At 38.6% G+C, this 25,704-nt stretch overlaps 1 protein-coding gene across 3 annotated transcripts in view; it reads right to left on the bottom strand.

Moving 5' to 3' along the window:
- Positions 1-25,704, bottom strand: part of edc4 (enhancer of mRNA decapping 4) — a 41,097-nt gene that overhangs the window by 11,153 nt on the left and 4,240 nt on the right. The window contains exons 5-28 of one of the 3 annotated variants that reach the window (XM_052152827.1): positions 23,764-23,950; positions 23,243-23,390; positions 21,705-21,809; positions 21,441-21,550; positions 19,888-19,917; positions 16,578-16,661; positions 16,297-16,392; positions 16,087-16,186; positions 13,715-13,895; positions 13,515-13,581; positions 13,317-13,408; positions 13,000-13,190; positions 12,287-12,363; positions 11,986-12,115; positions 10,795-11,297; positions 10,020-10,121; positions 8,932-9,075; positions 8,745-8,778; positions 8,244-8,424; positions 7,346-7,501; positions 4,110-4,225; positions 3,651-3,816; positions 2,827-3,013; positions 1,142-1,361 (exon numbers count right to left, since the gene is read on the bottom strand). In XM_052152827.1, the coding sequence (XP_052008787.1) occupies positions 1,142-1,361; positions 2,827-3,013; positions 3,651-3,816; positions 4,110-4,225; positions 7,346-7,501; positions 8,244-8,424; positions 8,745-8,778; positions 8,932-9,075; positions 10,020-10,121; positions 10,795-11,297; positions 11,986-12,115; positions 12,287-12,363; positions 13,000-13,190; positions 13,317-13,408; positions 13,515-13,581; positions 13,715-13,895; positions 16,087-16,186; positions 16,297-16,392; positions 16,578-16,661; positions 19,888-19,917; positions 21,441-21,550; positions 21,705-21,809; positions 23,243-23,390; positions 23,764-23,950 (3,407 nt within the window). Of the gene's footprint in view, positions 1-1,141; positions 1,362-2,826; positions 3,014-3,622; positions 3,817-4,109; positions 4,226-7,345; positions 7,502-8,243; positions 8,425-8,744; positions 8,779-8,931; positions 9,076-10,019; positions 10,122-10,794; positions 11,298-11,985; positions 12,116-12,286; positions 12,364-12,999; positions 13,191-13,316; positions 13,409-13,514; positions 13,582-13,714; positions 13,896-16,086; positions 16,187-16,296; positions 16,393-16,577; positions 16,662-19,887; positions 19,918-21,440; positions 21,551-21,704; positions 21,810-23,242; positions 23,391-23,763; positions 23,951-25,704 lie in introns of those variants that run through there. The other 2 variants (XM_052152828.1, XM_052152829.1) reach the window with 2 other exon arrangements.

Below are 25,704 nucleotides of genomic sequence, written 5' to 3'. Positions count from 1 at the left end.
ATGGTAATTAGAACTGAAAAAATTATTATAGCATTATTTGAAGATGTTAAATTGCATATGTGCTAACAGATAAATATCTGGCTGATTACAAATGATAAAGAAGGTCTGGTAGACCCGATTATCAAACAGCCATTGTAAACCAGTTCAAAATAAACTGCAAGATTTGATATACTAAACACAACAATACAAATCACATCATTTCAGATGTGTACATTACTAAGCATTTAATAAATTTTATAAATGTCAGCCTAAAGCCAATATTTCACCCAGAGTGGCACCTCTGCCCATGTATATGTAGCCAGCCACTCTCCTTTGTACTGCCTGAAACAAGTATACTACAAATAAATTTCATGTTGGAGTGGGATTTGAGTGAATTTTTTTTTTTACTGGTGAGCGTGAGCCACGAGCGGTTGAGTGGAGCACACGTGTATGAAGCAGGTTATTGAGCTCACGTGCTCTGGTGAACTTGGTAAACAGGGTTATTTTGTAATAATGTCTGGTTGACTGTACATAAGCTGACTTACAGATTTAATTAGCAAAAAAGTAAGTAAATGGACATTATATATTGATTCAAGTTAAAATTGTATTATGCGAGAAGACCAAGAGTGCTAACAGAGATATTGCACAACAGTTTTTGCAGTCAGTATACAAAAATATTTGACCACAGAACATCACAATTGACAAATCAGAATAAAGTATTCCAGAGTGTAGTGTAATATTGGTTGTTATTGTGAAGAACAATTAGTGCATAGGAGGCTCACCGTTTATACTTTTGGGGAAGGTAAACCCACGAAAGGTTTACATTTAGTTGTCAATGAACAATAAACTGGGAAAGTAGAACGTATTTTGACATAAAAAAAGAGTTACATATTTCACCTTTAAGGGAACTTTCATATAGAAAGCAGTGTCTACACAATTGTTTTAAATTGTTGGTACACGTAAACATACATCAGTCTTTGGCATCATGGCTTGCTGTTTTTTCCGTGGCTTAAACCACGAGCACTGAATATGAAAAAAGGAGTTTAAAAATTGCATATTGAAACCCCTTAATTCTGATTCATTACATAAAGCTGTTTCTGAATGAGAAAATGGATCTTGTGTGCAAGGCCCCTAAGCCATGGAGTGAGTGTGTGTCTCCAACCTGTTGGAAGGCTTCGTTGAGCTGGCCTTGCTGTAGTAACAGCAGAATGCTGGCCTGCTGGGCCTGGTAGTCCAGGTGTGCGGTGGGGACAGGCGTTCCTGCGGCTGAGCGCATGGCCTGCATGATGCTGGAGGTCACAGCTGCCTGCTGCTCCTTCATTGCCAGACTCACCTCACCCTTGACAATACGTTGCACCTGCGTCAGGATGGAGTCCTGGAGACTGGGAATAGGACAGGCAACTTAAATCTACTCAAACTTTAGCACAAACACTTACAAGACAAGATTCTACTTCCTTTGTCCAATCTCAACATTTATTTAATCCATATGTGGTCTGAAATCCGATTTAAGTCAGATTTGTCTTTTTTTTTTTTTTTGCTCGCTTTGCGTAGACAAAGTGTGCAATATTGTCCATGTCCGAAAATACTAATTCTATGTAGCATTTACTCTGTTGTAATCAATGAGTGAGTAAACCGGTTAAATCTATGTCCCTATTGTGCATGTAGATGCATTTGCATGGGGGGTGCACCCTTTTTCTCCCAATTTGGAATGCCCAGTTCCCAATGTGCTCGAAGTCCTCGTGGTGGCGTGGTGACTCATCTCAATCTGAGTGGCGGAGGACGAATCTCAGCTGCCTCCACGCTTGAGACAGTCAACCTACGCATCTTATCACGTGACTTGAGCACGTTACCGTGGAGACATGGCACGTGTGGAGGCTTCATGCCATCCACCACGGCATCAACGCACAACTCGCCACACCCCTCACCGAGAGCAAACCACATTATAGTGATAACGAGGAGGTTACCCCATGTGACTCTACCCTCCCTAGCAACCGGGACAATTTGTTTGCTTTGGAGACCCGGCTGGAGTCACTCAGCATGCCCTGGGATTTGAACTAGCAAACTCCAGGGGTGATAGCCAGGATCTTTACCACTGAGCTGAGATAATTGTTCAGTTTTATTTCCCCATTAAAGCTGCATGTAACTGACAAAAAACCCAGCAGTAACAGCTGCCTTTAGCGTCAACCTGTTTCAAACGGATCACTCAAAATGCATCTTAAAATTAAGATAATTAAATTATTTCACAAACTTGCTGGAAACTTCTCTTTGCAGACCATTCACTGACTCAAAACAACAAAGGTGACAAGCTTGTGACCTGTAGTGTGCACTAGGCTTTCGCAACACCACTGAATACCTACAGCTGCAGTGATTGCTTCAGTTTTTACAAGGCTGATTGAGTAATAAGCCTAAATCTTAATACAATTTAAACTGGATTAACTAAATTATGAACTACAAAGAGAATCAACGTCCTCTTTCAAAAACAAAGCATTACTGCAAATTCTGCACAGATTTTAATAAGCACCACCAACTTGAGTGTAATACTAAATGCATTGCATTCATGTGAGAAGCAAACGAACCAGCTTTATTGGCAGAAATTAAACCAAGGATTAAGTAGGGTGCCATGCATGCCAATCCATTTGCAAGGTACTTAAGGCAGAGCTCCACAAAAAAACAAAAACAAATGCTTGCTTTGCACAAACTCCCAAATCAATCATTTCCTCTGTCCTTGCATTAAAGTTTTCTATAGGTGAAGTGAAGGAAAGAGGAAAAGCAATTGCTGCATTTCTTCTTTTTTCAGACAAATATTGGATAGGCTTTGTGCTATATGTGTGTGGTGGTAATCCTTACTTTCCCACGATCATGTGAAGCTGATGCTGGACATCAGAGCACACGCTGGATTTCACAGTGTTGGCCAGCTGGTCCTGGGAACTCTGGAGCGTGTCAATCATCTGTTGCAGCTGGCCAATCACCGGATCCCGTGCGTCCTGGTCCTGCTGTTTACTGTTCTTGATGTGCATCTCCAGCTGTTGTATGTCTGTAGAGGAATGTCAAGTCATTAGAGATATAGTCACAGCAACTCATTACGAATACAGCAGAGCTGCAGAAACTATTGCTCTGTGGAAAATAATTTAATAAGTATTTACTTCTATATAAATTACACAGCCCTCTGTAGTACTTGACTTTGGTTGGTTTATCACAGCAGAGTGGTCAAATATTTTTATATAATGATCCCTGGCAAACAATCTCCTACACTGTGCTAGTTTCAAGTATCTTACAGCACTCCATAATTTCTTCTCACAAAATGTAAATTTAATTGTTTATTAAGTAGCCATGTAATAAGCAAGATAACTTGCAGTCAGCTGATTATTTTTGCAAAATATAAAACCCTTTATATCTGTTTTTTTGTATTTATTTTGCAACAATGAATGGCTGACTATATATATATTATCTCTTAGTAATATGTGATTCCAATGATTAGCCCATGCTTTAAGTACAGTTTGCTCACTATTACAAAACTATTTGTGCAACTCTAGTAGAGCTTTACATTTAAGAGCATGCAACAATCTTCTTATTCACTAATATCCATTGCGTTTATATTTGCATTATTGTAAACAAGAACAAATGTCAGATCAAAATGGCTCACTACTACAGTCCACTTTGATGGTTCTTACACTCGTGGGTTCCCTGTTTGAAGCTGTCATTGATCTGCTGAAACATGGATTGGCAGCCTCGTTCAAACACGGGCAGCACAATACTCTGGAAGGTCTCTTTGTAGGCTGCCTGGATTGGGCCCTGCATTGCCTCGGCAGCAGCACGTCCAATCGCATCTGTAGTGTTCTGTGAATGGAATAACAGGAAAAAAAAGGATGAAGGAGAGAAGAGGTGTGATGATTTAGTTTTCCCCAGTATTTGGCCTTTTTGTTTCACAATGAATTATTCAGGGCTATGAAGTGGGCAGTTGGAGCACTTGTTTGAACTGCTCTGTTAGTAATCTGTCTTTCAGAGAAACTTTTATACTGAGACTTTGGAAAACAATTTCACATATTCCTATTAATACAGTCAAGCTTTTGTTAACTTTAGGAAGAATTATTCATTTTAAAGTGCTTTTGCTCAGAACTTCAGCCACTGACCTTGGACTTAACGACTTTGGTGACATTTTCCTTCAGTGTTGCTTCCACAGCAGTTAACTTGGCAGCAATGGTGTTGCTCATCTGGCCAGTCACAGGTTCTAAAATCTTTGATATGGCTGTATAACAAAAGAAAATAACAAGTTCCCCACAGCTCTATGTAATTCTCAAATCAAAAACAGTCAATTAAAAAACACTTTCAGGCTGTAGACAAAAGCTAAATGTTATTTGTTTCAACCAAGGATGTGCTTAACTAGATACAGTATATTAAAATTACCTAGTCGGTGGGTTGAGTAAACAACAAGTAGGCTAGCAGGTCTAAAGGAAGCCCTGTATAATTAAGACCTGTTTCAGGTTCACATTTGGGCCTTAAATTAATATGCGTTCTAAAATGGCTAGTTGGAGCGCAGTGGAAAAAGAGTAGAAAGCAGGTAAGTGGCAGTGCTTTTAAAAGGGAATGAATTTAAAGATGAAACTTAGAAACAGATTATGTGTAAAAATTAACAGCGAAAGCACAGAGGAGTCAGCATGCTACAGTAGGGGTTTTCCAACTTTTCGATACAAGGACGCCCAATATGATGATATCCTTGTGAGGGCACCCCTTCCTAAAATATAAATAAATATTTTCATGTATAAAGACTAGGGCTGGGTATTGACAAAGATTTCCTGATTCGATTCTGATTTACAAGCTCTCCATTCAATTTCAAATCTCAATTAATATGAATGAACGTTACATTTATATAGCGCTTTCTGACACTACACTCAATGTGCTTTACAGAGTGAACAGGGGACTCTCCTCAACCATTAGTGTGCAGCATCCACTTGGATGATGTGACGGCAGCCATAGTGCGACAGTATGCTCACCACACACCAGCTATTGGTGGAGAAGAGAGTATAGTGATAGAGCCAATTAATGTATAGGGATTATTAGGAGGCCATGATTGATAAGGGCCAATGGGGGAATTTGGCCAGAACACCAGGGTTACATGTTGAAACTTTTTACACAGTGTCCTGGGATTTTTAATGACCACAGGGAGTCAGGACCAGAGTTAAACGTATCATCCAAAGGACAGTGCCTTTTTAGAGTATAATGTCCCAATCACTATACTGGGGCATTAGGACCAACACAGACCACAGTGTGAGCAACCCCTGCAGGCCTCCCTAACACCTCTTCCAGCAGCAACCTTAGTTTTCCCCTGGAGGTATATCATCCAGGTACTGACCAGGCTCAACCCTGCTTAGCTTAAGTGGGCAACCGGTCTTGAGCTACAGAGGTATATAGCTGCTTGAAATGGGTACATTTCTGTTACAATGTCCATTTTGTTTACATTTTGTCAGCCACAACAATAAAACCACCTGCCTAATATTGTGTAGGTCCCCCTCGTGCCACCAAAACAGCACCAACCTGGATACCATTCTTCTCACCACAATTGCACTGTGCGGTTATCTGAGATACCGTAGACTTTGTTAGTTCTAACCAGTCTGGTCATTCTCTTTTCACCTCTCTCATCAGCAAGGCATTTCCATCTGCTGAACTGTGATCCCAGTGATTTGGACCACGGCATGATTGTTGGTGCCAGATGGGCTGGTTTGAGTATTTGTGTAACCGCTGATCTCCTTGAATTTTCACACACAACAGTCTCTAGAATTTACTCAGAATGGTGCCAAAAACAAAAAACAATCCAATGAGGGGCAATTCTGCGGACGGAAACACCATGTTGATGAGAGAAGTCAGCAGAGATTGGCCAGACTGGTTCGAAATGACAAAGTCTACGGTAACTCAGAGAACTGCTCTGTCAAATTGTGGTGAGAAGAATAGCATCTCAGAATGCTATTCTGAGATGCGGTTGGCGCTGTTTTGGTGGCACAAGGGCAGGTGGTTTTAATGTTATGGCTGATCGGTGTATAAAACAAATTATCTCTCAGCTAATGCTCATAATTATAAAAGAACCTTCTAGATACAATTCAAAAATATGAACTTTTACAAATGATACTTTACCATTAATTGGTCACATTTTAGTTCTTGAAAATTTTTCAAATTCACTCTATCCCATCAATTACATTCTTGAAACGCATATATATTTTTTTTACATCTTTAGTTGTACTATTTACAAGTACTTACATTAATATGTAGAACACATGCTTAATCGGTACGGTCTCTTTAAGACTAGCGGCATCAGCTAGTAAGAACATATAACAAGAGAAGACGTCCTTAAATTCTTTAGCAGATCCATGTGTAATTAGAATTAAATGTTTCTTTTTTGTTGTGGTTAATAATCAACAACTGACTGTAAAAAACAGAAAGGTTATTAAAAGAGACATTATTCAATGACATATGGATACCTTGATCTCATCTTTGGACACACAGAATGAGTTAAACCAAACTTTTACTCTTAAGACAGTGAAAGGACCTCTGAAAAACCGATCTTGGGATTTAAAAATGGATAGAGATGAAAATAGCGACACATCGAAAAATCTAGGTTTTACTATGAGAATAATCGTGTGAGTGATATTACAAAGATAACATGTTAGCTAAATTAAATCACTGGCTTTTATTTAAAAAACATATATATATATATATATATATATATATATATATATATATATATATATATATATATATATATATTTTTCTGTAAAATATTATCTCCAAAAATATTTATTTTGTATGAATTTCTAAGTTTCTTATCTTATTTTTACCATTAAGGTTTTCATAAACCTAATGAGAAAAGTTTTTAAGTGTTCTTAGTAAATTCAGCTTTACTGAGGAATTGGCGTTACAACCCCCAGTAAGCAAGCTAAAGGTAAACCTATATGTAGATTTGTATTCTTATTTCTCAAGATTAAAAACAATGTCCATAGAATTAAAAAAAAATCATAATAAATCTCATGATTTCCAACCAGGCTTTTTATTTTATTATTTTTACACTTTGTTTTTTCTGGACCTCCTAGCACCCACTTGTAGCCCCATAGGGGTGCCCAGACCACAGTTTGAAAACCCCTGTGCTAAAGTACTACCATTCAAAATATCAAAACTAATAAAAATCTGTAACAAAACCAAAAAAAATCTAAACGTTTCGTAGGAGCCTTTAGATAAAATATATTCCTGCATTCAAAATAATCTAGTCCCTAAAAATATCAAATAAATAAAGGCACTAAGCCCAATTAAAAATGTCAGTTTTTGACAAAAACAGATTTTTTTTAGTTGTGTATTCAGTTTTTGTAATTTCAGCACTCACTCTGTGGGACGGTCTTCTTCATTTCTTCACGCAGAACTTTGTCCAGCCGGTTGGAGAGACTGTTGCTCAAAGTTTGGGCCAGCTGCTGGGACAGCTGGTCCTGGAGCTGTTGGTTCCGGCTATGTCCCTCTGTCAGAATTCGCTCCATTCTTCTCCCTATGTCACCAGCTAGTTAAAGCCAACAACTAATTGTTTGGGCCTGACCATCCCAAAGTGAAAAATCAATTATTACCATGCTTTCATAGCCGTCAAAAATAAGAGATCAAAAGATAATTATTATATACGGTTATATTTTCCTATAACTGCTCTCTTGCTCTTTCTGTAAATTTTGAAAGTAGGCTTGCATTATATTTATCATAAATAATTTACATATTGAAGTTGCTAAAACTGTGGTTTCTGTGGTGATGCATTTACAAATGAAACTGAATATTCATTGGGAAATAGAGCAGAACTTGATTTATGCCATTAGGATTTAACTGTATTCGAATAGATTTAGTATTAAAAATCATGGTTTCTACACCAATCAATTTCCATTTAACTTTCCTGGCATTTCCAATAATCATGAAAAACATGAAAAGGATTTTCCTTTTCCTTTATCATTTTGTAGAGATTGCACACACAAAAAGCCATTTTTGAGCCTATTAAATATTTAAGAGTTGAGGATAACTAGAAAATGTATATTCACAATAGAAATTCCTTTTTTTAGGATTTTTAATATTTCCATGACTTGTCTAAAAATCCTCTGATAATTACAGGTTTTCAGTGACCTTGGCAACCCTGATGAATTGAACACAAACAGAGTATTTGAATTGTCAAAAACAATTGCAAAGTTGGGGACACTAACTGTATGGATCTAATCTTCAACCTAAGCATGGGTCTCCCCCTAGTGGAAGGATACGTTCTTGTTCTTGCTTTGCCAGCATTGTGTGCTCTATGTGAGCCATAAGGGAGCTCTGCACAGCGTCCATGTGGCTGGTGACTCTCTGCAGCAGCTCCAGCTGGCTCCGTCTCAGCTCAGCAATCTCCCTCTGCTGGCTCCTCAACATCTGAATCAGCTCGTCCTGGACCTCTGTGCTCATCTGGTGACACAACAGCACACTCATCTCACACTTATGAAGCTCAAGGTCACACAAGGGGTGCTTGGCTGACATAGTTTAAATAATTTTAACAGTCACAGTACAACATTCATTCCACTGGGCTTGATATGCTATTAATTTGTTCTGCCCTACAATGTATTATTATGTTTTATTTATGTGATGAATCACAGTCACTGGACAGGCATACAATATTTTACTCAGAAAACACTCTTCAAAGCTATTCATGCATTTTGATCAAGCTTAAACAATACAAATGTTCAAAAGTGCATTCTGACTTTTATGCATGGGATCATCAGACTTACCTGGCTGTCAATCTGTCTAGACTGTGAGGACTCGCTGAAGGGGAGAGAAACAAGCATAATCTAATCAGTTACACAATCAGATTATAAGGCTGAACAGTACTGAGGAGCTCACCACACAATCTCATATCAAACATTAAAAACATTAATGTCAGAAATATTTCCATAGTAAGGAAGGCAGTTGGATCACCCCTCATCCTTCTTGCTCTTCCTCTTGAGCTTAGGGGAGCTGCGGGGTGATGTTTTCCAGTCTTTCGCAGGGAGTCTATGAGAGGACCGGGGGCCACAGTTCCCTGAGGAGGAGGCCAGACTCGCAACCTCATCATCATGATCACTGTCAATCAAAGCGAGAATAGAGAAAAAGAAAGAAAATGAGAGAGAAATACAGAAAAGATTGGCAAAATTATGATGGTGGTATTGAAGGTGCATACTTTCTGTGCCACTAGTCACCAAATGGAATCACAAAAATCATTAACACTTTTCCCAAACACTCCCCTCGTCTATCATTGGTAAAAAAAAAAAAAAAAAAAACAGACTGCCCCACCCCCACATTTACACCATTGGTTGAGTCAATTATCACAGATCACCATTACATTTTTTTTTTCATGGCAATCTATTATTATTTGTGGTATGATCGCTTTCAGGTAAATGGCACGTAAAAACTAGAGTTGTGACCGATTGCTTTACATGTCAGTCAGATGGTCACTTCCTGTGTAAGTGGGTGGTTCTTGGCCAGAATAAGCTGTAAACCAGACCTTTTTAGCTACACGAGACTAACGGACGGTTAGCTTATAATAAACCTCTGCATATTATGATGGGATAGGTAAAAAGTTTTTTTAACATTAAAACAACTACACACTAACCTCAATTTGCACTTATCTGGACATGTCTGAGCATGATTCAGCAAAAAGCAGTGACATGCCTCGACATGCTCATATGTGAAGCAGAAAGGAAGGAGGAGTGACTTGACTGTTCCACAAATATATTAGTTCACTTGTGTGAGTAATTACCAAGCTGTGGGTTTAAATGTTCAGCCTTTCCATGAGATTCTTATATATATATGATCAGTGATCCGTAAATCAAATGACGTTTAAAAATGTGATAATGCTATGCTCATTAGAAAACACTTCATAAAACGTTAGATGCTAACTATTTGTATTTGTTTTAAAAAAAGTGCTTGTATAACAGGATCACAGACAACAACAAAGTTCAATAATGGGATTTGAGCTACATAAGTGGGGTAACAGCAAATGTGATATGCCAGAATGTATAACATACCTCTGCTCTGCACTTGCATCTTGACTGTCATTCTGGTTCAGGTGATAGGTGCGTCTGTGATAGGGGGAAGAAATGTGTCTGTCCTTTATCTCCTCCCTAGAGCTGAAGGGAAACATTCAAAACAGGGGTAATCAAATGTTCCATCCTATAAAAATATTTAATCCAAGAATGAAAGTTCTGTCATTGTTTTCTCACTATCATGTCATTCCAAACCTTTATTACTTACTTTCTTCAATAAAACACAAGGAATCACTGGGGAACGTCATTGAATTAATGTCAAATAATGCACACCGCGATGTGGTAATGCAGGCACAAATTTTGACGTCATGGCAATTAGTTCCAAGATACTTGAAAGTAAATCATGTGTAATGTTATACAACTTGTACCATATGATTTTAGAGCTCCAGAAGAGGTGAAGATTTTCAGTAAGTAATGACTTTAATTTCAGTAAGTTACAAACATACAAAGCTATTGTCTGACTAGACAATTGGGAATATAGTGCTGGAGTCATATGAACTACTTGTATGTTTCTTTTTTCCCTTTTTACAGTTTGTAAAGAAAAGATCTATAGGTAGATACTTTAAGAATTATTTGTATTATATAGTAACTAATGACAGAATTTTCATTTTTGGGAGAACCATACCTTTAACATTAAATATTAGCACTGATTACTCAGTATTAATCAGCACTCTGCACACAACGAAGAGAGACTAAATACATTTTTCAATTCCAGAACATAAATATTTTCTATATTTTTATGAGGACAGCCTCTCACCAGTCTCCCAGGACATTGTCTCTCAGGCTGTTGCGAGTCTCTCGTGTGATATCAGGTGCTGCGGGCCACGCATGGTTCACGCTGCTGTCAGAAAAGGACCCGACAGCCACTACAGCATTCTCCTGTGACAAAGCAGTCTCCAGCAGGGAGGGTGTGCTATTGAGTCTCTGTTCCCCATCCAAAGCTGCTGCACCCCGCTCCAGAGGCAGCAAACTGTGCTCTGTGCTGCTCCGGACTCTCGGAGACAGCAAGTGGAGGACTGATGCAGCTGATGCCATGCTGTCAGAGTGCAGGGTGGGGACAGAGTCACGTGAGTTAGTGGCAGCCCCGGCCAACCCCCTCTGGAGGGTCTCTGAGGCGATTTCAGGGATGTCTTGGGACATGGCAGTAGAGGCGGAGGAGATGACATCCGGAGAGCGAGCTCTAGTTGGGGAGGCCTGGGGGACCACCATTGGATCTATGGCTTGGAGATCCAGGGAGAGAGGGGGGTTTGGAGGGGAAACCTGTGGAGGAAGAGGCGGGAAATGAGGGAAGGGAAGTATGTGAGAATAAGGAGCAGTTTCGAACAGTAGAGAAGCCTCTCGGAGGAGAGATGAAGAGAGCACCAGTGAGGGAGAGAAACCCTAACCAGATTGGGATTTTTAATGGAGGAGTGGACGGACAGAGCCAGATGAAAATAATTGTTAAATGATTTGTTAAAGTTGTGTGCACACACTGTACATAAATACGATTAGTTTTTCAAATCTGATTGTCCGCTCTGTCATTTTGTGAGTGATGTAATCTTATCTGATACATTTCTTCAGACAGTATAGCAAATATCCAGCATTTCTATATTTTATTTCCATAAAGTGTCAGCACAACACGAGTTGCCAAAAGTGTCAGAGGCATTACTGTTATTACATATCCATGTGTCCAAAACCACTCACTCATTAATTACATAACTAATGTCACAAGTGTGCATAAATGAGTAAATTCTGACAATAAATTGCTTTGTGAACGATGTGCCGACTAAACTAATTTGAGTCGAATATACCAAATAATCAGCTTTTGCTGACTGTCTGAACAAATCCAAGATCTTTTAACAAATCAAATACACAGCGGCACAAACTAATCTCTCTTTTATGCTCCACAAAATGCAAAACTACTAGACATTATTGGCCACTTTATATAGTTTGGCATTTCCATTAGTACCTGGATGTTTTCCCCAAAGCCTGTGATGAGGATGGAGTTGGATCTTGGACTGCTTGTTACATTGAGATTCAAGCTGCTGCTGCCACAGTCCACAGACATTTTAGGACTCTGGGCCAGATCATCTCCACCCCTAGAAATATGAGCAATGCCTATGAGTGCATGAGAGAGTTCAACATTTTCAACTTGACATACATTTCTTATCCCATTTCACACTAAAAGCAGACTACATGGTTCATATGTACCCAAGAGATGGAAAAGTGGTGTTTAAGTAGTTTTCACTAAATCATGTGGAAACCCTCACCTTGCACCACTGTCTGAGCTGCTCATGGCTGTTACTATAGTCAGACTGCTGGCACTGCAGCCGGGAGAGGCAGGCATCTAAAAAAGGGAGTTTGACGAGTGATCAGTATCACTGTAGAGCAGGGGTGCCCAATATGTCGATCGCGATCTACCAGTCAATTGCAAAGGCAATGCTGGTAGATCGCACAAAATTTAAATGTACTTTCGTTAAATTTTAAAAATAAATATAATGTCTTTCCTTCTTTTAGTTTCTGTTTGACTTGCAATTGCCGAGTAAATATTGACCAGGCGAGGTTTTGTTTATTCAGTTTCTATGACAACTAGGTTTGCGCATATACGCCTTCCAAAGACTTCTGAGAACAGAGCGCGAAATTGCGATGCTACTGCCCGGATTAGGCAAAACTGTGATTCCATTCAGTGCAAGTCATCAGAATAAGGTAAATGCCCTGGCTATTGTAATCTATTGTGCTGTAGGTGTTTTGCGTTTAGTTTTAAAACTGAATGATATCAACATTGAACATTGTTATATATTTTTTTATTAATTCCATGTAGTCCCAACAAGCATTTTCTTATTTTAAATGAAACTGTGTTTTTTAGTTGGTAGATCTTATGGAGTTGGTCATTTAAAAGTAGATCATCACACAAAAAAGTGTGAGCACCCCTGCTGTAGAGACTTAATTAAATGTAAGATTAAATGGCATGTGAAGTGCTTACAGAGGTGCTAGGGGTCATGAAGGCATCTGGGGTCATGAGTTTGGGCAAGGCTGATGGGGCTGGACTCATGAAGTCAGCTGGAACTGGGAGAGGCAGAATCTTGCTCAGGTCATTCTGTGATCCACTATCACCAGATTCCTTATCAGAGCTCATTGCCTCCACATTCAGATCTACCAGGGAGTCAGAGAAACCTGTGGTGAAATGTAAAAAAAATTACATTTAAAACACGGAAACAGTTTTTAATACACTGTGTAATAAGGACAATTAATGTTTACAGTCTAAACAAGAGTTTTCGGTGTAAACATTACCAGACTCACCAAAGCCATCCTGAGATCCAGATTGAGGCAAAAAAAGGGGGGATGAGGCCCCCTGATTGGGTTGGAACCAGATCTGCACATCCTGTAGAGATCTGCAGGCATAAATGAGTGTTACAACAACAAAACATTTAAAAGGCATGCACAGGTCCTCCGTAGTACAATTTAACACACATGTTATGTTTTATCTGAATTACTCACTTTGTATGCACACAGTAGAGCTTAATCTGAATTCCTGATTTGGACTCTGAGGGTCCCTGGCTCCCCTCTGTGAGAAGATATTAAACTACTTTAAGACAAACTCAAAACTTGAAAATCTTCATTTCACTTTGATATAAATCTAAAAATAAGTAAACAGTTGAACAGTCAAATCTAGCATTAAACACTGACGGAAAACTAACCTGTAGTCATGCTCTCGCTTTCCTCATCAGGTGGAAGAACTTCAGTGTGGCGCAGTCGTGCACGGGTGACATCCTGTACACCAAAGCTGAGCACTGGGTGAGTAAGTAGAAACTCTGAAACTGCAGTGAAGCTGGCACAGCCTTTCTCATGATCCTGTAGCAGCTCCATTACGTACAGCACCTACATATCAAACGCTGTGACTTATAATGCATATTCTGAATGCATAGTTAATGTTTGTATTAGCAACCTTGGCCCATTTTTGTGTATGACACCAAAGATTTTTCCAACAATTGTATACTGATGGATTGTTTCACATTTAATTGACTATTACACAATTCCAGTGGGTCAGAAGTTTACATACGCCAAGTTATCTATGCCTTTAAGCAGTTTGTGAAATTCCAGAAAATGATGTTAAGCCTAATTTAGGATAATTGGAGTCTAAAGGCATACCTTCAAACTCCGTGTCTCTTTGCTAGACATCATGGAAAAATCCAAAGATATCAGACATGACCTCAGAAAACAAAATTGTTGGGATATTGGTTCAATATTTCCAAATGCAATTTTCAAATGCCTGAAGGTATACATTCATCTGTGCAAATAATAGTATGCAAGAATTAAACACCATGGGACCACGCAGCTATCATACTGCTCAGGAAGAAGACGCATTCTGTAGGCTAGAGATGAATGTAGTTTTTTTTTAGTTTAATGTAGTGCAAATCAATCCCAGAACAACAGCAAAGGACCTTATGAAGATCCTGGAGGAAACAGGTAGAAAAACATGTATATCCACATTAAAACAAGTCCTATATTGACATAACTTGAAAGCCTGCTCAACAAGGAAGAAGCCACTGCTCCAAAACCACCATAAAAAAGCCAAACTACAGTTTGCAAGTGCACAAGGGGACAAAGATCTTACTTTTTGGAGAAATGTCCTCTAGTCTGATGTAAAAAAAAATTAACTGTTTGGCCATAATGGCTATCGTTATGCTTGGAGGAAAAAGGGTGAGTCTTGCCGAAGAACACCATTCCAACCGTGAAGCATGGGGTAGCAACATCATGATGTGGGGATGCTTTGCTGCAGGAGTGACTGGTGCACTTCACAAAATAGATGGCATCATGAGGAAGGAAAATTGTGTGGCTATATTGAAGCAACATCTCAAGACATCAGCCAGGAAATTAAAGCTCTGTCACAATGGACAATGACCCCAAGCATACCTCCAAAGATGTGGCAAAATGCTTAAGGACAACAAAGTCAAGGTATTGAGTGTCCATCACAAAGCCCTGTCCTCAATAGGCAGAACTGAAAAAGAGTGTGCGAACAAGGAGGCCTACAATCCTGACTCAGTAACACCAGTTCTGTCTGGCAGAATGGGCCAAAATTCCAGCAATTTATTGTGAGACGCTTGTGGAAAGCTACCTAAAAAAATTTTTTTTAAGGCAATGCTACCAAATACTAAAAAAAAAAAGTGTATGTAAACTTCTGACCCACTGGAAATGTGATGGAAAAAAATGAAAGCTGAAATAAATAATTCTCTCTACTATTATTCTGACATTGATTTTCTCCCCTTTCCTCCACAAATATGGAATGCCCGATTCCCAATGCGTTTTATGTCCTCATGGCGGCGTAGTGACTCGCCTCAATCCGGGTGGCAGAGGACAAATCTCAGTTGCCTCCACGTCTTGAGACTGTCAATCCGCACATCTTATCACATGGCATGTTGAGCGCGTTACCGCGGAGACATAACGCGTGTGGAGGCCCACGCTATTCTCCGCAGGATCCACGTACAACTCCCCACGCACCCCACCGAGAGCGAAAACCACACTTTATAGCGACCAAGAGGTTGCCACATGTGACTACCCTCCCTAGCAACTGGGCCAATTTGGTTGCTTAGGAGGCCTGGTTGGAGTCACTCAGCATGCCCTGGATTCGAACTCACGACTCCAGGGGAGGTAGTCAACATCTTTACTCGATGAGCTACCCAGGCCCCTGACATTTCACCTTCTTAAAATAAAGTAGTGATTCTAAGACAGGGAATGCTTTCTATGACTACATGTCAGGATGTGTGAGAAACTGAGTTTAAATGTCTTCGGCTAAGGGGTAAGTAAAGTTAAAAAGTTGGTAAATATATAGTCCATGTCCTTCCTGATTAGATTCAAGATTGTGTGTTACTGTTCCCAGTCACATAGTTTCAGGTTTAGTAGTTTCACATTAAAGGTATCAGAGTTGTCTATGCAAAGTAGTATCCACTACAATATTTTAACCATTTTACCACTATTTGCATCTCAAACCATGCACAACTTCAGGCTATAAGGAACTAACACAATAAAACATTTAATCTAAAATGTGAAAAATAAACAATGGGAGTCTAACCTTCCTCTGAACATCACTAAGGATGAGAAACTCTGCAGATAGGTCCAAACTGGCCTTCAGACTGGGTAGCACACTACTGTTGAATGGATCTGGAGAAAACCTGAAATGCAAAAATTAACAATAGCTGACGATTAATTATAGACACCAATATTCATCAAGCCAACTACATAATCAGTCTTATTCCAGCTTTTTGCTATGGGATGAACAGACCTGATGGTTTGAAGGCAGGTCCATGATACTGTACACCACATCTTCAGCTCCTGATTCTGATCAGCTCCAGATATCAGGAAGCGCCAAAATGGAACTCTGAAGTACAACAGAAGCATTTAGGCTTAAAGATGTGCAGCACACCCCCAAGTGGCAAGATTGCAAAGACAAGTAAATGGAGCAAAACAAAGGCTAGTTTCAGATTCAAGATGATTTCAATATCTTCTGAAGCTAACATTTAATTGGGAACATAGTGGACGAAGTAAAAGGAACACAATACTCACTCTGGGTCTTGCTTTTTGTGGTTGTCACAAAAGAGTAGGCAAGAAAGAGGACGCCCATTATGTGGCTGCCATTCATGCAGGCATCTGCAAGAGGAGAAAGTTACCTTGCATTTTCTACTGAATTTAATTATTGTTTTACCTCTAGGATAGATTCAGAGGGGATGCAGATTTGAAATGTAAGTCGTCCTTAAACACTTCACTAAAATGGAACCAAGTTAAAAATTGTATTCAGAAAAATAAAAAGGTGGTAACTGAATGTGTAACATAAAAGATCAATCCCAGATAACCCATATATTAAACAGTTATAGACATCCATTTAAATATTGGTGTTTTTGACCAAGATCGCTACATAACAAAAAAAGAGAATATCCTTTTTGAACAACCACCAAAGAGGACCATGACATTTTAAAAATCCTGGACTAAACGTTCTTTTTTTAAAATTTAACAGTTAGTTCCAGTCCTTTGACCTAGCGGCATCTTAAGAATGCTGATATTTAATATAACAGTACTGGGATGTTTTCTTAGACCCATTCTTCTCTTCAATGTTGTCTGTGTCTCTTACCAACTCTAAACACTTCTCTTCACTTGATGTTAATGAGGCTACAAACACACTTTGCACTACCCCAAGTTCCTGCCTTGTCAGTATCTGTCCTCTCAACTCCAGGCCAGCATGTGCAACACCCACCAAACACTGGCTCTCCAAGATGCTTTGTGACCACCGGACTAAACTCAACGAAGAGGCACAAGTCAAAAGAGCCAGCTGACCCAAGCAAGTATCAATCTCCCCTCTCCTCTTTCTCTTCTAAAATTTCTGCTGCCAATGTTACATATGGCCAGAGTGAGATCAATAACACTGCATATTCCTGCCAACTTTTTTCAACTTTATCCTCTCCAGCTCCTCCTACCACTTCTCTGACTTCTAATGACTTTGCCACTTTGTCACTCTCTACCCACATCCAGCCTTCTGTTGTCCTCTTTCTGAGACTGATGTCTCTAAAGTTCTTCTTGCCAACTGTCCTACTACCAGTCCTCTTGACCCTGTTCCTTCTCATTTTCAGCAAGCTACCTTTCAACCAATCTTGCCCACACTCACATACATCAAAACATTCCTTACAACTGGAACCTTCCCCACCACATTTAATTAGGCTCGAGTGACCCTACTGCTTAAAAAAAAAAAAAAAAAAGGTGTCTAGTGCTCGGACCCGTCCTCTTCTCTATCTACACAACATTACTCAGACACATTACAAAAGGACATGGCTTCTATCACTGCTACTCAGATAATATGCAGCTCCACCTGTCGTTCCAGCCCAGCGACCCAACTGTCACAGCTCGTATTTCAGCATGGATAAAGGAAAAAAAAAACTTCAGTTCTTCTTCTTTTTGTCCAAACCTTCAGTATGGACAAAAAGAACCTGGGAGTGGTGTTTAAAGACCAGCTAAACTTAACTGGTCACATCTCATCAACCACTTGGTCTTGCAGGTATGCGCTTTACAAACATCAGGAAAATCAGACCCTTCCTGTCTGAATATGCAGCAATAGCTCCTGGTGCAAGCTCTGGTCATATCAACCCTTGACTACTGCAATACTCTGTTGGCCAGCATCCCAACTAGCATAGTTAAGCTACGGCAGTTGATCAACCAACCAAAGAAGGCTCACGTCACTACACTCTTGATCTCACTGGCTACCAGTACCTGCCTGCATAAAATTCAAGGCTTTTACTTTGGCCTTCAGGACAGCCTCCTTTTACTTCAACTCACTCCTGCAGGCCTATGTCCACTCTCACTCCCTGCGGTCAAAGAATGAGAAACATCTGTTTGTTACATAGCAACAAGGCAGAAAGTAGCTCTCCAGATCATTATATTCGGTGTTCCTCATTAGTGGTATGTGCTTCCAACCCCACATAATAAATTGTTTATGTTCATCATTTTGTAAGTCACTTTTGATAAAAGCATCTGCTAAATGTGAATAGTGGTCGACCGATATATCGCTGAGGAAAATAAATCTGCCAATATTCTGTCTTTTTTAATTATCGGCTGATACATTTTCCTGTTTGGTGCCGAAAATCGCCTACTTGCATATGAAGTGACTGAGACATGTAAACAACCAGTCACGGTTCATTTTGTTGTTACGTGCCATCGTGTTAATACAATAATATACCGGTGTGCAACACAGTCTCAAATGTAACGGTCTGCATATCAGCGGCAGATGCGTTTGATCTCATAATGTAAAATTGCTCAGCTTTTTCCATTCGCCCTCTCTCCCCTCAAAAGGTCCCTGTAAATTTTACTTGTCTTGTTTAATGATAAAAAGGCAAATATCAATAAAACTAATATCTTATACTATCTGACGTGCCCATCTCGTTTAAACAGATGTAATGAACAAACCTCACAAAACTCGAGCAGATCCAGCATCCTGTGGAGAGCTCATTTATTTACCTCTAAAGCATGTATTCTATCAGTCTTTCATCAGCAGTTCCCTGTCAATTTTAACTTTCTTTTCTAATGATACAAGGCAAATATCAATAAAACTGCTATACCATTTGCAAATATATCTTTTAAACAGATGTAATTCACAAACGTATTCCATCTGACAGAATCAAAACTTCAGGATCAAAAGTTCCTCTGATTCACAAATCATGATGGTCACTCCAAGCAGGTGATTAAGGCTGTTTAAACTGTCACGAGACTGCTGTTTGTGCTGGATCTGCATGAGCATGTAAATGCAACTTCAAAGTAAAAGCACTTCACATGTGCTATAAATAAATGTCTTATTCACTATGCACTGTATGTACAATTGGTTTGATTCAGTATTTGAGAAAATGCGACTGCTAACGTGGACATGCCATGGTTGCTAGACTACTTTGTGTACTGTTATTTCTTTCCTCCTATTATATTATCAATTTCTTCATGTGCAAATAAATTACTAATATTTGATTTAAATCTACTATTCTTATTACAAATTTTATGTGAAATTGAGTAAATATAGTGGTAAATAAGAGTATGTATATATATATATAATTTTGTTGCAATTTTATGTTTATTTTATTTACTATATTAACTTTGTGATATATCGGCATGTATCAGCCTACCGGCCACCCTGCTCTCTAAATATCAGCATTGGCCATTTAAAAACGTATATCGGTTGACCACTAAATGTGAATGTAAATTATTCAATGAAAGTGGAGTGCGTGGATAACATTTTTGATGCATATACATTACACAGAAGAAATGTTACTCAAGCACTTTAACAAAACAATGCAATTTTCCAGGTATTCTAGTACTTAAATTTCTAAAAGCTAAATTCAAGTACCTTAAGCACTTCAAGGCCCTTGTGCGAACCCTGTAAACAGTGTAGAAAAAACAACAGAGATTTTGATGTTTGATAGTCATTTCATTTATGATCACACGGACAGAAAACAATCTTGTCAATTTCAAAATATCAAGTTTTGCCTAAATGTGGTTCATCATATATTTTGGTACACAATATTTCTATATATATATATATATTGTTCCATCCCTAGATTTGTGATTTTAATGAAAGTAGTAGAATCTGTGTTTTTGTTCAGTGCAGAATTTCTCTCACCAGTGAGCACAGAGTGAGCGAAAAATGGAAAACCCGAAGTGGAGCTAGAGTGGACTGATTACAGGAAGTTTTGAGTAGAGAGGTGAAACTGCCGTTGCATTCTGTGCGTGGCTTGCCAAAACTTGCTAAATTTTATACCAGTTAAATGGGTAAACATTATGAAAGAACCTTACTTAAATGACAACAGTTCTTACATCAATAGCCAAACTAATGGAATTGCCTACATAATCTAATACATAATGAGATTGTGATTCATAAATAAACCTAAATCAACGCATTGAAAGCAAGATGTTACTGTGTACTTACAGAAAATGTTACTTTTAATTGACAGCAAATAACTGTGTGAGATGGGACATAGTTTATCCCATATTTTAGCGTCTTTGCACTCAAACTGCACCCAAACGTGTCGCAAATGTAGAGATGCATCCAGTTGCAGACTCGAATCAGGTTCAACTATAGGCGAGTTATGCGAGATAACACGGATGCTACATGATCAAAGCAGATGCAGGGGAAAGATCAAGTAAGATCAATGCCATTCTGCGCACGTCTTCTGTCATGTTTCCATAAAAAGCAGGAGAATTTCATCGAATATTTAGTCAAAAACATATCATTCGAGTGCATTGTAATTGTTTCCTATCATTGTGATTTCAAAACATCAGTAAATACATATTCAAGATGGAAGATAGAGAGACACTCAAATGACAGTGAGGGAAAAACTGCAGCACTTTAAAAACAATTGTAATACAAGGAGAAAAACACTACTTTCACTTAAAGCATTTTCTATCAAAATAAAAAAAATAAAACACTTAACATGTTAAAGACAGTCAACCACAAAAACGTTTTAATTATCGACTTGTTTCTTACATAAACCTATCTATTCACTTCAGAAGACAATCATTGATCGACTGTCACATGGATTAATTTTATGCTGCCTAAATGTGACTTTTGGACTGTCAAAGTGCTGGCACCTTTGTACTTCCATTATAAGGACCTGACAGAGCTCTATCTTTATCTAAAATTTGTGTTCTGCTGCAGACAGTCATACACATCTGGGATGACATCAGAGTAAGTGAATAATGAGAGAATTTCATTTTTGGTGAACTATCCCTTTAACTTCTTGTTTAACTACTGTATAAAATACTATAACACTCACAATAGTGATCTTGTACTGAATATCAGCACAGTTGTGATAACTAGCATTATCACTTGCTCATGTGATATTTCTTACATTTATCCCACACAACCTTTTTGTAAAGTCAGTTACTGTCTCAAACATGCACCTGGGTTGGTCCTGTCCCTCAATGTAGATCTGCCAAAACTTTACATATCCATCATGGCTGGCTGTAGCCAAGACAGTGCCATCGGGGGACAGTGCTCCCTCACTAATGCGCTGCACAGAAAAAGAAGCATATCTAATAAAACATCATACCACTTAAATTACTGATCTGGTATTTTAATTACATAAAATGTAATTATGTAATATTATAATTTCTTAATCAGCTAATTGTAGACACTCTAGAAAATGAGAGGCCAGCAGGACTTACTGCAGTGTGCCCTCTAATGGTGATGAAGCCCTCTTTCAGGTCAGTGGCATCCACAGGCCATGAGCTGTTATTGGATCGGAGGATGTCAAGATCCCAAACCTCAGCCTGCAGGTACAAGTGAAAATATGGTTTAGAAAGTGACAGAGTGAAATATTTTTAAAAACCTGATAGTTTTGTGTGATGTGGATAGGTGGGCTTCACTACATTTGTCTATGGTTGGGAAGGTCAATGTTATAAAAATGAATTGTATCCTAAAATTCAATGATCTACTACAGTCTCTCCCATTAGAAGTTCCAATTTCTTATTTTAAACAACTTGATAGAATATCCAAGTCCTTTATTTGGAATGGAAACGACCTTGGTTGCATTCCAGTTAGTTAGATAGACCAATTGACAAATGTTTAGTTTTATTACTATGCTTTTAAACTTAATGCTTGGCCCATTGGTCTCTTCCACCTAAGAGAGCCCCTCCTTGGTACAACATTGAACAAGCAGTCCTTGAAGTCATTGCAAAGTCTTTCTATCGAACTGCCTGGAGAAGTAAAACTGCATCCCATTACTTCACACTTACATTCAGTATGGATAAAAGTTTCCTGTTTGTTCAATCTACACATTTACCTAAATGCTTTCTCAAGCAAATGGCTGAATCCCAAATTGTGTATTAAGAATTCCCCCTTTTGCTGGAAAGAATGGATTGAGAGTTTTGTTGCTACACTTGGTGACTTATGAAAATGGAGCTTTGAGATCATTTGAAAATATAGCACAGCAATTTGTGATTTCAAGTTTTTCAATTTTTCAGGTATTAGCAGTTGAGCCATTTATGTTGAACAAATATTTGGTAGCAGTACACAGCCCCCTAAAGCTGCAGACACACTCTCTATGGTGCTCACAGCCTTTGGAAAGGGGCATGAAGCATCAGTATATTATTACTTGTTGATTCAGAGTCTTAGTGATGGGCCCTGAAAAGCTCTTAAGAGGTTATGGGTAAGATATTTGAACTTGGTATTGGAGGATGGAGAGTGGAAAAGAATAAAAAAAATAAAGAATGTCCAGGGATGCAAGGCATTATTCAGTTTTAGATTTTGCATCGTTTCTACTGGACTTCCTCTAGATTGTTTAGGCTTGGTTTAAAAGACACACCTACCTGCTGGCGATTTCAGTTGGAGAATTGAGAGTCCAGAATTTTATCTGTGAGGTTTTAGATACTCAAATTACATTTTGGCCCAGACTATGTGTATTGGGTGATGGGGCAGTTATTAAACTAGGTGACAATTATACAAAAAGTATATATATGTGTATACTCTTGCTTGGACCATGGGAATCTCTTTTGGGGGTTTGGAGACTGGGAGGAGGAAAGGGAATTAATGGGGGTTAAAGGGGGATAATGGTTGACATCTGTACGTGTATACTTTGCTTTAATCTGTATTGTGTTTGAGAATCAACCGATACATTTTTTTATCTGAAAAAACAAAAACCTAATAGTATTAGGAGACTTAGGAAAGAAAGAGACAAAAATGTCAAATTCCACAGAAAACGTACTCTGTCTTCATGAAGTAGTGCCAGTGTCTGACACGGATCCTCTGGGTTCTCATCATTGTCATCTGGAATGAAGGGACACCAGATAAGTCTGCGGTTGGAGTTCAGCGGTGTGTCCTCAGGCCTCCGGATGTGAACTATCACTTCATCGCTGTGAGACATTTTGGTTAAAAAGAAAAATCACAGTACACCTGCTCACTCACGTTATACTACAATATGCAAAAGAGGTCAATCCTATTAACCTCCTGATTTTGCTGATATAATAGCAAGGATTTAAGTGGCAAAGAAAAACTCCATAATATATTAGTTAGTGGAGGGAAAAAACCTTGATAGGAACCACTCAGCTCCTCTGGATTTATGATAGATGTATATATCCCAATGTTATTCATCTATATAATATGTGTAATTCAAGTCACGTATTCATTGAATAGATTAAGTGAAATAATTTTCTAACTTTTCACTGGAATCTTTTTGCGCCTGGTTAGGACCAGTGATAGGGACGAAAAGTAATTTTCAGAGGATACTGTATTTTGCTGCTGTGGCTGGTGAGCTGCCAAATGAACATGTTTCCAGCCTCATCCACGCAGCCCAACAGGGTGGAGTCCAGGTGGGCAAAGGCAAGGTCTGTAACTGCACCAGTGAAGCCCTTCAGCAGTGAGCGCTCTGTCGAACCCAGCCGGAGAACACGGATCATAGAATGGTTGTTTGCACCTATGAGCGAAAAACAATTATAAAGTATTTATTTTAATACAATAAATATTCAATAAAAAAAAAAAAGTGTGCTACAATGTAAAACTGCTCCCAAGCAATACACAACAAAAGCTATGTTTCCTTCCAGGTTGCTAATTTAATTTAAGCAAAAAAACATAATAATCTCAAAAACAATGTGTGAATAAAGCCGCATTTCCATACAATGTGTTCAAAAAAACTAAATCGTCACTTCTGGAGGAATTGAAGCCACTGACTATTATTAATAAAATATTTATGGTTTAGAGCACACAGTATTTTAAGCTAGCAACTGTCCTTAACATCCATTGAGAGTTCGGTGAAATTCACTATCCCACTGCTGTAGCCTGACTGACTGTCTCATGTTTTGGAGCAACAGCATGTAATAAAGTTCTAGGAGCACTGTGTGTTTGTGTTCCTTGATGTCTTTGCAGTGCTGATTAGGGGTGTAAAATGTATATAATGTATAATATATGTAAATATTGTATCGTGTTGTGTTGTACGATACGACACTCACAATTCAATAACATATGTATCATACGATACATACACACATAGTGTAATTAAAACCAAGCAGCGCAACACAGAGCTGCGAAACAATCTCCTGTGAAAGCATTGGGCACTCACAGGAAAAACAGAGCAACATATCTACAGAACATAGGTGAGAAGATCACCTTTCAGTCTCAGTGCTACAGTACATCACACCTGTTGTTTTATCTACATCACAGCGCAAATCGGTGCGCAGAAACAGCAGCAGCAAAGTTGCATTTAACATCCAGCCTCTCCCAGAGGACATGGAGCAAGACGCTCGTAAGTAACAAAAATAAGCTTATTCAAAAATCTGACAATGTAAGAAACCTGTGATTACATGAGACTTATTATTCTCTTCTTTTGATGTTGAAATGTAAATATGTATGAGCACAACACTTGTGCACATGTTATAAGCCGGTAATAACGCTGGTAAAGTTTACATGCAAAGTGAAATGGGAGGAGGAGGCCAAAAAAATTACGTGTCAAGTCATTTTTATTTGTATTAAGCTTTTCACAACACACATAGTTTCAAATCAGCTTAACAGGAAATCACGCATTAACAAACATTTTACTGTAATATTTATAAAGTCTTAAACCATCATTGTGTAGTTTGATTAAATATGATCGTACATTTTATATAAAAACTCTATATTTAAATAATAATTGTATTTTGAACCCCAGTGAGCAAGCTGAAAGGGGACTGTGGCAAGAAACACAAAACTCCATAAGATGTTGGTTAATGGAGAAAAATATCCTTGGGAGAAACCAGACTCACTGTGGGGGCCAGTTCTCGTCTGGCTAAACAAAATTAATATAATGCCAATATTAGTTATTTGTGTGCAGTACAAGTCATAGTTTCAAATTTGTAAATGAATTAAGCGTTAAGGTCCATTGTATATAATAATAATAAAAAAAAATATTTGCTTTGAGGTTCATCCTGGATTAACTGCAGAAGTTCACATTGATGCATTGTCCTTTGTTAGTTGGCTTATGAAGGCTTTTGATGGCAATTAACTGATAGTCGATGCATTACATTTCAAGAGTGTAGTCCATAAATAAACAAAAGTGATGCACACAGAGTTAAATGATGAGGTGATTCGCAGTTCAACTGGTAGGTCATTTCAGTGAGGTTCGGTGGGGTCCATCCTAAATCCAAGGTTCAGGCAGTGGCATATGAAGTATCCGATGTCTTACAGTTGGAGTTGGCA

This window comes from Xyrauchen texanus, chromosome 21 (assembly GCF_025860055.1).
Source record: "Xyrauchen texanus isolate HMW12.3.18 chromosome 21, RBS_HiC_50CHRs, whole genome shotgun sequence".
Taxonomy (NCBI): domain Eukaryota; kingdom Metazoa; phylum Chordata; class Actinopteri; order Cypriniformes; family Catostomidae; genus Xyrauchen; species Xyrauchen texanus.
Note: the sequence above shows the minus strand (reverse complement) of the source record. Positions and strands in the feature narration are given on the sequence as shown.